At 37.3% G+C, this 12,293-nt stretch overlaps 1 protein-coding gene and 1 long non-coding RNA gene across 4 annotated transcripts in view; one reads left to right on the forward strand and one right to left on the reverse strand.

Annotated features, from left to right (window-relative positions):
- fdxr (ferredoxin reductase) overlaps positions 1-12,293 on the forward strand; it is a 54,867-nt gene that overhangs the window by 28,102 nt on the left and 14,472 nt on the right. For 2 of the 3 annotated variants that reach the window (XM_065272303.2, XM_065272302.2), the window contains exons 6-10: positions 2,617-2,730; positions 2,824-2,925; positions 3,669-3,776; positions 7,928-8,012; positions 11,647-11,822. In XM_065272303.2, coding sequence (XP_065128375.2) covers positions 2,617-2,730; positions 2,824-2,925; positions 3,669-3,776; positions 7,928-8,012; positions 11,647-11,822 — 585 coding nt within the window. The remainder of the gene's footprint in view (positions 1-2,616; positions 2,731-2,823; positions 2,926-3,668; positions 3,777-7,927; positions 8,013-11,646; positions 11,823-12,293) is intronic. The other variant, XM_073814994.1, reaches the window with a different exon arrangement.
- LOC141282301 (uncharacterized) lies at positions 2,867-11,741 on the reverse strand. Its single transcript, XR_012336855.1, has 3 exons — positions 11,603-11,741; positions 11,339-11,426; positions 2,867-2,978 (listed from the first exon to the last, which is right to left on the reverse strand). It is a non-coding gene; the product is annotated as an uncharacterized lncRNA (long non-coding RNA).

Genomic DNA, 12,293 nt, shown 5'->3' on the forward strand with positions numbered 1-12,293 from the left:
ATGCTCAACCAAAAGTCGCATTATATTATGCAATCATGATGAATTAGCTGCAAGGCACAACAGCTGCGTTTCAGATGCTTTCGCATTTGTGTTGATGTAGTTTCTACATCAGAAACTCAGGATAGCACAGATATTAAGTGACTAAAAGGGTTACAACTACAAGAGACGAGCCATTATTTAAAACCAAAATGTAGAAATCCTTTTGAACTTTTGGGATAATCTAAGTATAGGGGTTGACCGATTATGGATCTGGCCGATTATTGGCATTGATATGAAGCATTTAGCCGATTTTCGACATCGGTCATTTTAAAAGCCGGTTTAATTTTAATTTTTACACCAGACATATCGGCTCAAAAAATCAGTTATCGGTCTACTCGATCTGTAATAATTGGTATCAACACCGGCCCTGAAAAACAAATATCGGTCGACCTCTAAATCCAAGTACACAAAAGCATTAAATATATCACAAGTGCAGGTGTTTTTTATATTTTATTACAAAAATCGTACATATTGTGGCTTAAACATGCTGTTGTATTATTATGTGTAGTATCAGATAAAGACAGGCTTGACCGGTGCTGTCAGCATCAGATCATACTGTCACGCATCTATGAGGAAAAGCGAGAAGCCACACACAGCGTCAGATTAACATTAGGAACGCTTTAGGGGTTTAGTTTCAGGCTGAAATAATGAAAAGATGGAAACTTACAATGGAATCTAACTTCCTTGTCATCGGAGCTACTAGGGGTGTGACGAGGAACTTACTCCACGAGATTTTGCACTTCCAAAATCCTCAATGAAAAAAATATGAATGGGAAAGTGAAACCACATAACTTTGAAATGTTTAACTAATCTAGGACTGTCTCTAACAATTATTTTGGTGTAATTTGATATTTTTTGGTAATACAAATATAACCAAGTGAGCAATAACCTTTAAAATTACATAATAATGACAATGCAATAATAATTGGTTCAAATAAAGTATCAAAACCAAGAAAACACATGGTTTAATTAGGCTACATATTAAATGTTTGTTTATGTAATAAAAACAAGCATTATGTATTATAACGAATACCTGAAGAGGGCGCTAGCGGACTTGCGATTTTTACTAGATTGAGACAACGCTGAGCCAAACAACATTTAAATCAATCTAAATCTTATTTTTTTGTCCAATTCTTTTACATTAGAAATGATACAGCTCTGTAATTGTTGATCAAGAACGTGCAGACATTATGGAGTAGTTTACCGGACAGGGTTAAGGTTAATCCAGGACTAGGCTTTAGTTGTGACATTTAAGTTGTGTTTACAAACATAACTTACAAGAAGCAATACACTTGTGCATAAAGCAATGTCACTGATTTATGTTAAGATATATCAGGGCAAGATGTTTTAATGCATTTAAGTTAAGGACTAGGATACGCCCTGTCTGGGAAATCTTGTAAATTCACAGTGGGGGTCAGTGATGCGCGGGTCAATGTATAAACAACCCGCACCCGACCGACGTTTTCAACTAACCCGCCCGCAACTCGGACCGCAAAAAAATTATAAATAAATATTGTACCCGGCCCACATTTTGACAAGTAGTAATTTTTTTAAATGGTTATTGCCATCTTTATTTTTAAACGACCCGACCGACCGCGACACGAATATAATAAAAAATATTTTTGGATGACTCGTAGCCGCGGGTGACCGCAGGCACCAACTCATTTCGGATCAACCCGTGCATCATTGGTGAGGACAATAACTTTAAATAAATATATTACTGGAAACCCAAACAAATAAGCACATGCTGTAAAAAACAAAATCTTGTTTTGCCACAAACTCTTAATATCAGGGGACAGCATTACACCACAAGAAATCTGGTGACATAATTCATCTTGCTAAACAACATACCGGTATTTAATCGTCACACACAATAAAAATCCCTGTTAGGATTTTCCCACTTAATATACATTGTTGGTTTTCACCAGGATTTCATTTTAAGATATATTCAAAAAAAAAAAGAATGCAAATATATAAAGAAAGAACAAAGAGGTTAATGGATATTTAGTTGGCTATAGCCAGGTAAGTTTAGGATTAGTTTGTGGCAATCCTGAGTTTTGGGTTCCATGAAAATAGCTTGTAAACAAGGCCAGATCACATTGGTTTGGTTTGGTTGAAACTTGAAACTAATCTTGTAACCCTGAGTTTGTTTTACCATTTTCATGGCACAGGCCCCTGATCTCTTTCATCTGTTTAGTCTTTAAAGTTGTGCTTTTGTAAAATTTCCCATTACTGCCATTTATTCCAGACAGCTGCAGCTGTGTGTTTTTTTTGCTGTTGTTAATATAATGAAGCAGTTTCCCACACAGGCTTATCCATGGTCTCAGAATAAAATGCATGTTTTATTGTAAAAAAATATATATATCTTGTACTGACAGAGTTTATCAATGTCATTGTTTTATTCCAAGATCCACACCAGTAATGTTTTTTGTAAGATTTGTTTGTATTAGTAGAGTCAGTATCAAGATTTAAATGGCATGAAAGTCCCATGTGTCCATATAGGGGAATTATTTACACGTTTCTTCATGGGTATTTTGGATTGCATAATCCTAACTTTGTGTCCCATCTGTATTCCAGAGCTATGGAGCAGAAGGAAATCGTTCAATGGGAATTCTAGGGGAAAACTTGCCGGGTGTTTTTTCAGCTAAAGACTTTGTTGGATGGTACAATGGGATTCCCGCTAATAAAGAGGTTCTTTGAATCACTGTGAATCAATCACATCTAATTTAGGAATCATTACCATTATTATTATTCTTGCATCATTTTCTTTTGATCTGTGTGCAGTTGTGTCCTGACCTGAGCTGTGAGACAGCTGTGATATTGGGTCAGGGAAATGTGGCCCTGGACGTAGCCCGGATTATTCTGTCACCGCTGGACATGTTGAAGGTCTGTGCTTACAGCAGCAGACAATTTCAGCCTTTTATAACCCACCGAACTGTCTGTGAAATAAATAAACGTATTAAATATCTATATAAAAAACGTGTACAGTGCCCCACAAAGTTTACACATCAAGCTGACTGCCATTTATTTTCCATAGAGTAAATGCAAACTTTATTTAAAAAGCACAATGACCACGTTTCCATGTTAAATTCTATGAAACTTTAGGTGTTGTGTCTTAAATTTAGACATAAGTATTTGTCGCCCCCTCTGGTTGTCAGATGGTGGTGGAAGATCCATGTGTATATTTTCTCTGCTATGTGAACTCCACTTCAAACAACTGCTAAACATCTGTTGTTTTGTTGGAATTGTTTTGGAGAAAAGCCTCAATTGCCTGCTTTGATGTTTTGTTTATGAGAGTTTAACTAATTTAGGTACCCATGACTTTTTAACCTTTATGCTGCAACGTGTGTTCTCACATCTAGTGTAGATGACCTTAAATGACATCATGTTTCCTGCTGGTTTTGTGCTTCTTTGCTCACTACCGGTTTATGAAGTGTGTAATTTATAGTAGAAGATAATGTTCTGAAATTCCCTCCATTTTCTAAGAAGAGCAAAAGTGATATTTGAAAGATCTGTGTTATTTTAAGCATGATTTAGGAGTGTACAAAGCTCGTTAAAGATCCCTTTCCTGTTTTGAAACATTTTGTCGTTTGGCACCAGCTATAATTCTCTCTTCTGTCTCCTGATAGAAAACCGATATAACCCAGCATGCACTGGAAGCTTTAGCAACCAGCAGAATAAGCCGGGTTTTGATCATCGGCAGAAGAGGTCCTCTTCAGATAGCATGTACCATCAAGGTATGGATGACTGTTCTGCTTACGGGCCTCTAAAGAGACACAACATTGGAAATTGTTTAAAGATAAAGGGATAGTTCAGTGAAAAATTTTAATTACCTCATGATTACCCTCAAGTCATTCGAGATACACATTCCGGTACTGGGTAATGCACATTATGGGTAGCGTACGATGCGTAAGATCTGGTGATAGACTCTCGTGAGAAACAGGCATTGTGAGTTGTTTTAGCTACAGGATGGCTCAATTGGCCCTATGTTAATAATCTAAGCACATGGGATCAGAAAGTTCACGTTCTTTCTGATCCCATTTTTTAAAAACCCTAGTTAGTGTGTAATGTTGCTATAATACCAAACACTCACCTAAAGGATTATTAGGAACACCTGTTCAATTTCTCATTAATGCAATTATCTAATCAACCAATCACATGGCAGTTGCTTCAATGCATTTAGGGGTGTGGTTCTGGTCGAGACAATCTCCTGAACACCAAACTGAATGTTTAAGCAATTTTGAGCGTGGCATGGTTGTTGGTGCCAGACGGGCTGGTCTGAGTATTTCACAATCTGCTCAGTTACTGGGATTCACGCACAACCATTTCTACGGTTTACAAAGAATGGTGTGAAAAGGGAAAAACATCCAGTATGTGGCAGTCCTGTGGGCGAAAATGCCTTGTTGATGCTAGAGGTCAGAGGAGAATGGGCCGACTGATTCAAGCTGATAGAAGAGCAACTTTGACTGAAATAAGCACTCGTTACAACCGAGGTATGCAGCAAAGCATTTGTGAAGCCACAACACGCACAATCTTGAGGCGGATGGGCTACAACAGCAGAAGACCCCACCGGGTATCAATCATCTTCACTACAGATAGGAAAAAGAGGCTATAATTTGCACAAGCTCACCAAAATTGGACAGTTGAAGACTGGAAAAATGTTGCCTGGTCTGATGAGTCTCAATTCTGTTGAGATATTCAGATGATAAGAGTCAGAATTTGGCATAAACAGAATGAGAACATGGATCCATCATGCCTTGTTACCACTTTGCAGGCTGGTGGTGGTGGTGTAATGGTGTGGGGAATGTTTTCTTGGCACACTTTAGGCCCCTTGGGCATCATTTAAATCCTCTGATGGCTACTTCCAGCAGGACAATGCACCATGTCACAAAGCTTGAATCATTTCAAATTGGTTTCTTGAACATGACAATGAGTTCACTGTACTAGATCTCAACCCAATAGAGCATCTTTGGGATGTGGTGGAATGGGAGCTTTGTGCCCTGGATGTGCATCCCACAAATCTCCATCAATTTCAAGATGCTATCCTATCAATGTGGGCCAACATTTCTAAAGAATGCTTTCAGCACCTTGTTGAATCAATGCCACGTAGGCGAAAGGAGGGTCAAACACAGTATTAGTATGGTGTTCCTAATAATCCTTTAGGTGAGTGTATATAAAACCTTTAAAATGATAAAGCTCAAAGTTCACTGCCAGGTATTATATATATTTTCATTAACAGAATTGAACTACAGCCCTCTACTTCCTGCTTTAATTTAGTTTTTGACGAAACTCCGCCCACAGGAATACGTCAGTTGCCAGCTAAGCTAACGGCAATCTAAGCTGCTATCGAACACACTAAACAAACTACGCAATCAACTCGATACGTATTTCTGAATGAGGGACTTTATAGAACAAGGAAGACATCAGCCTGTTTTTAGGACAGTGAAAACAGTGGTATACAGATAAGTAAATTGTGTGAAAAAGACCACGTTTTTTACACGTAAAACATGAACACATGTTATATTGCGCAATGTAAACACAACCAAAGCTTCAAAACCGCAGTTAAAATGGGACCTTTGAAGGCGTCTCCGAATCCACTTTTGCTAGTTTAACGACAGGATAATAGGTTTATGCGCCTGAAGCAACGTCTAAAAGGGTTGTTCCTATTCTCATAATGAGTAATGAGTGTGTTTTGGGTGTAACATGCAATAAATCAGTGGTTCTCAACTCCAGTCCTCGGGCGCTTCCTACCAGATTGTTTTAGATGTCTCCTTATATAAAACATCTGATTCCACTCATCAGGCTCCTGCAAAAATGTTTGAAACTTATTTTAAGTTAACACACTAACAAGCTTTTTAGTGTGTTTACAAATCAAAGGTTTGCATAAGTAAAAATACATTATTGGTAACAAACAGGAGATAACGATTTTACAAACATGTTTCAGCACTGGGACAGCGCCGTGAGTGTTTTGAAAAATATTACTTATAATGTTTCTCATTTCACCATATCTAGAGAGGTACGAAGTCATCATATACAAAAAATCTGAGGGGTTTTAAAATAAATGCAATATTAGCACTTTTTAAAAGCAAAAAAAAAAACGATGCAACTTTCTTAAGTCCTGTAATCTGTCCTCATTTATGTATCAAAAGACTCGTTAATAATTTTTTACATTTTTATTCTTTATTTTTTATATTTTAAAACGTTTGTGTCCTGCTGCGCATCCATGTGTGTAATAAGCAAATGCACGTTGTTCTCTCATTTATAGGCGCCTTTTACTAACACGCTCTTTAAATAACAAAAACAATATTGTGCCATTGACTTTAGACCAGGTTTTAGTTGCTCTATGCCGTAGTCTATTTTGCATCAAAAAAGCAACGTGCTAACAATGCACCTAAATGCATTTGCTATTCAAACAATGTAACGCTGAACGTGAAAATGATAACTGCGTCAGAATAGCAAAAAACACTTTGCGCTGGGTGTATGATAGGGCCCAATTTTCTTACCCTTTTAAAAAAAAAATCCTTTGTTTAGATTTCTTATTTGTGATTGGCTTATGTTATCTGTGTCTCTGCATTCGTCACTAAGCCACTATGTCACTACGCATCGTAGTCTTTCGCTTAAACTTTGGGGAATACACATTGGATGCTACCAGAAGCTAGTTATTATAATTTATACATTTTAAATATCGATATTTTCTTACAAAATTGCTTTGAGAACCCTCAGAAGACCAGTTTCCTGCTGTTATAAAGCTTGCAAGAGCTGGGACATTTACTACATTACATTACATTTAATAACTCAAATTATGTTCGTATGTAAGATGGTAGACATATGTGTCTCACATGGTTTGAGGGCGTATAAATCATGGGGTAATTAATTTTTTCAGTGAACTATCACTTTAAATAAACTTTATGGTTTGAAAAAGTAAAGAAATGTACCATTCCTTAGTGGTTGATTGTAAGGAATTTTGTCATTCTGGATTTAGTTCTTCCATGGAAGAACGTGCAGACACAAGCCGAGACATTAAGAGAATAGACACGTGGCATTTTTTCCAAGTTACCCATTTTGCAAGACTCTTGGACAGCAATGCATTTGTTCATTGCTGGAGATTTTATTGAGATGTCACATTAACTCTTTCACCGCCAGCGTTTTTAAAAAAAGTTGCCAGCCAGCGCCAGCGTTTTTCATGATTTTCACCAAAGTTTAATTCCTTCCAGAAAATGTTCTTCTTTAAATATATAAACATACAATATACCAAATGAAAGAACAGACCCTCTGCTTTCAACCAAAAAAAAAAAAAACGTTTCATCCTACCTTTAGTGGTTCTTTTGCAATCAGCTTTTGAATATGGGTAGGTTTTTGCAAAAACACCATATTTTGAGTAAAAAGCTGAGATAATTCCATTTTTGTGACGGACTTTTCATAGAGATCCCATTCACACCGATCTTTAAAACAGACACGGACATGCATCAGCTTGCCATAGGGCAATACTTCCGGTTTTAAAAAGTGGCGGAAGGGCGCCACCTGGTGGATAATAGCGGTATTGCGGAAAGACGGAAAATCTCGTCATTGGCGGGGAAGCGTTTTCTCTTAATTGACGAGATATCTCGTCAATGGCGGGGAAAGAGTTAATGTCACATTAGTTATTGGTTTCCATTCCTCGACTACTTTCTCTCATTAGCAAAACTACCTTCAGGTGATTAAAGAAGTTTTAGTGACATGTTTAATTTCGCAAATAGTTAGCAAACTCGTTCTTGTTATGTAATGGAAAAACGCGTTGGCAGCTTTAGGCTTCATGAAGCGATTTGTGGTTTCATAATTGGTTTTGGTTTAAAGTGAGGTTAGATTTTGAAATGATTGTGTAAAACCACAGTTTTTTTATTCTCTCAAGGAACTCAGAGAAATGGTGAACCTGCCAAACACACGAGCTGATATGCTGCTCAGTGACTTTGAGGACATTGGAGAAACTTTAAAAGGTAAGCTTAAAAAAAGAAAAAAAACTAAAATTACAATTCTGACACAATACAGTTCATAGTATGAATCATATGGCTTTAGTAAAGCTCATCATTATATGAAAAAAATCTCTGCCATTTGGATTTTTGTGGTGTAGACCTCCAGTGTCTGTAATAAAAGACAGGAAGTGTATAAAAAACCTCTTTAGAAACATCTGAATGTCAAAGCACTACTATGAACTTCTGCATTCCTGACATCTTACATAAATTATAACCTTCATGAGAACGTTCCAGCACTGTGTTGGTTTCATTCAATGATTGTGCTTCAGTTTTCCAATGGAGTAGTAAATATGTCTATCCACCGTATTTTTGACATAAATGTGGGCGCCACCTTATTTTAGCTCCTTTGTGTAAGACTTCCTATTAGTCACTAAAGGTAATGGTAGTCGTATTACGAGGGGCACGAGTGTGCTGTTTTGACTTCCTTTTTAATGTTTATCTTAATCCAGGAAGACCTGGATAAGCAGGATACAATAGATATTCCACCACATCTGTGTTTGGATAAAGCTGCCAACAGACAGGATGTTCACACAAATTACACATTTATTGGCACAAATGCTGTTTTTAAACACTTTCCATGTCTCAATCAGTTCCCAATCTTCCTGTATCATAAATTAATGGGTTTTTTGAGGGAGTTTTTATATTGTGTCTCATAGCTTGACTGATTAAAATACACTTGAATAGAGCAATGAAAACAATAATTTTGTCTTTATCTGGGTGTCTGTTTACACACGTCACCTTCCTGAAGTGCAGGGCATGCTGTTTGGAATAACCCAGCTTTTAATCATGTATCACAGATCTCTCTCTGATGATTAAAAATACTGGTTAAAGGACTATATAAAAACAATAAATGAGTCTGTTTTATGTGGTACAGACAAGAACAAAGTCCATTAAAAAAGACAGTGCTTGAGTACAGCGCTGATTAAATAAAACAATAATTTAGGATATAAATAAAGTTATCAAATTTAAAATTTTCCTTCACCAAAAATAATAAAAACAAAAAATAGACTAAATATGAATAAAATAAACTGATACTAGATTGACAAGACCAAAGACTGCTGGTTTGATCAACCCAAAACAAATTAAATCTCATTTTGACCATCAGACACGCATACATCAGAGCCAGCAGAAAATTCACGGAAAAGTGTCCGAGTTCAGGCTGTGGCCAGTGGGTAAGTGAACACTGGTCGTGCCTGGAATTTAAATGTACAAATTTTTCTAAGCAAATGTTTGAATATTATTTTAATATTATACATATATATTCTTGCATAAACAAATTTTAAAACTACATTTTGTGACCCAGAAACAGTAATATTGCCGTCGTTCCGGCATATTGAAAAACTAGAATAGCAGAGAGGAACAAAAAGCACTAGCCAACCGCACACGTTTCCACAAAGCGTTTTCGTTCATAACACCTGAACCAGATGAAACCATAGATAGGCTAGATGTCTCGCCCGTGCTGCTGGCCAATTGAGTGGAACGTCCGCATTTGGCGGCCATCTTACACAGGGCGCTCGCTCACTCGTAGCATTGTGTTTAATGGTGCAGGTACTTTTAAATGACCATAACTTGCTCAATTTTTTAACTATTTTCAAACGGTTTGGTTTGTTATAAACGTCAGAGATGTACCTATGACACTGCATACTTAATGAATAATTTTCATGAATCATGTTAAAGCATCCAGAATTATAGCCACGTTAATAGTGTTTGAAAGAAACCAAACCGTTTGAAAATCTGTAGAAAATGAAGGAAGTTATGGTCATTTAAAAATACCAGCACCATTTAAACTCAATGCTACGAGTGAGCGAGCTGCCTGAGGTAAGATGGCCGCCAAGTGATGACGTTAGAGACTCCGCCCTAACACATCTAGCCTTTATTATTCATATTAGGGATGTGCATCAATGCATGGTGTTCCCATTAAAAAGACCTGTCTAAAATCGATTCTGAATCGTAAGGCTCAGATTCAGTGTTTCATGCACAGCTTGTGCATCAGTAGAAAATCCTTATCAATCTAAAATCACTTCAAGTTTGACTCGTTTATAAAGTGCATTTAAAAAAGCAACACTCGTCAAACACAATCATTTAAAATATTCTTTATTATCATGAAAATACCTGAAACAATCTGAAGAACAGCGATATAAATATGCCTCTAGATATTTCCTGGAATAGTGTTAGTATTGCTACTTCTTCTGTGGCAAAAATGGTGTTTCTAAGCGAGAGCGCCCCCTGACTTTTGGATGTGGCTGCATTTCACCGTAATTCATTCAAATTCATTCATTGAGAAAACGTGCATTTGCCCGATTAATTGTCACAACCCTAATACATATCTATGGCTAAAATGGACAAGGAGATCAGTGAGTATATAACGGCTACTGTAGTTGCAACATGCATATGGAAAAGCGAGGCGCTAGAGAGCACTATTCGTTGAATGCAAAATCGATTTTTTTACCACTAGATGCGGGAAAATCCTACTTACTGTCCTTTTTTCCTTTTTTCAAACTTGTGCTGTTGAACTGTTATCATCTTCATCATTATCATATCATACTTTTGTTTAGATTAAATGATTATTAGGGATGCACCGATATTCTGCCAGCCATCAGTATGGGCCGATAAAAACTTTTTTGCAACTGATTGGTTAATGATCAGGGCAGATTATATGCTGCCAATCAAAAGGAGAGGAAGGACACATCCGAACTCAACATCAGTACAGTCTGCACTTCTGGGATTTTGGGGAACGTGCGTGCCAAACCGTGGGAGGATAATGGCACATTCAAGTCTTTACCAAGAACCTACCCCTAGTTGCCACGCATGCACAGAACAACAAAACAAATTATACGGCTCTCAAACTGCTTATAGTTTTTTTTTATGTCCTGAATTCTCTGTTATTTAAGTTATTTTTGGAAATAAAGTTATATTTCGAAAAAATATATGTGTTGTAGTTTAGGGGGATAAGATGCCAGATAGGTGGGCTGAAGCCGCCCCCCAAAAAAGTCTAGAACCGCCCCTGTCTGAGACAATAGTATCTAGTTGACCAAGTACAACTTGCTGAGGGGGAAAACTATAGCAATGTAGGACTGTAAGTGGGCGGGGCTTCATCATTGTGACCTCACATTGATAAGAGAATCAAAACGGCATGTCTAATGAGACTGCTTTGGTTTAATCAGGATTTTTTTAATCGTAGGGTGGTTGTGTTCACACACTGCCAATACACATTATGTCCAAACACCTTGTGTATTTTGCATTATATGCCCTTTTAATTTAACATGCAAGAAAGGTTGCTGTCTATTTACCTCCATCACTGCTGGTCTTCTAAAATCATACACAAAAAGTTGCTACTTCTTCTTCATTTGTGGGCTTACTGGCCAAGCTGCATCTTAGCTGCATATTAAAAACACCATATAGACATATATAAGACCTATATAAATAACAATTAGAATTTGATTTAAACCACAGGGCGACTTTAAGTAATTGTATCAAATGGAACATTATTGCAAAACGTCAGTATAAATTTTTTTCAAAGACATTAATCAGTTTATGCGTCAGTGCACACAAACCTTTGACTGCAGAATATCCTTTGTGTAATGATGTGTTTTGCTAGATCTGCCCAGGCCAAGGAAAAGATTGACTGAGTTGCTGATAAAGGCGTTGAATGAAAGAAATGATAAAGCGGAAAAGTCTTGGAGCTTCCGGTTCTGTCGCAGTCCTGTGGAGGTTCTTGCAGCGTCCGATGGAAAAAGAGCTGCAGGGATCCGATTGGCTGTTAATAAACTTGAGGTAAGGAAATGTCACTGTGCTGTGTGTGTGCACGCACCAGAAAAATTGTGTAAAATGTATTAACAATCTGAAAAGATTTTGCAATATGTAAGGCATAATGTGCAGCAAGCTCTGCAAAATGTTTGTTGGTGATCAGGCCATGACGTTTAGCAAATGGGATTTTTTTGCTCCCTAAAAGGCTTTCTTTGTGATAACAACTGAGATCTTGGAACGGTCCAAGGCAATAAATTATCAGTGTTGCCAAGTCTGTCATCACTTTAAAACTGGTGACGCAGATTGCTTCCCCTGCGGGTTAAATGTTAAAGGATTTTCCTTATCAGATGTCAGTGTTAAAGGAATAGTCTACTCATTTTCAATATTAAAATATGTTATTACCTTAACTAAGAACTGTTGAATCATCCCTCTATCATCTGTGTGTGTGCACGTAAGCGCTGGAGCGCGCTGCGACGCTACGATAGCATTTAGCTTAGC

The sequence above is a fragment of the Paramisgurnus dabryanus genome, chromosome 1, assembly GCF_030506205.2.
Source record: "Paramisgurnus dabryanus chromosome 1, PD_genome_1.1, whole genome shotgun sequence".
Classification (NCBI taxonomy): Eukaryota; Metazoa; Chordata; class Actinopteri; order Cypriniformes; family Cobitidae; genus Paramisgurnus; species Paramisgurnus dabryanus.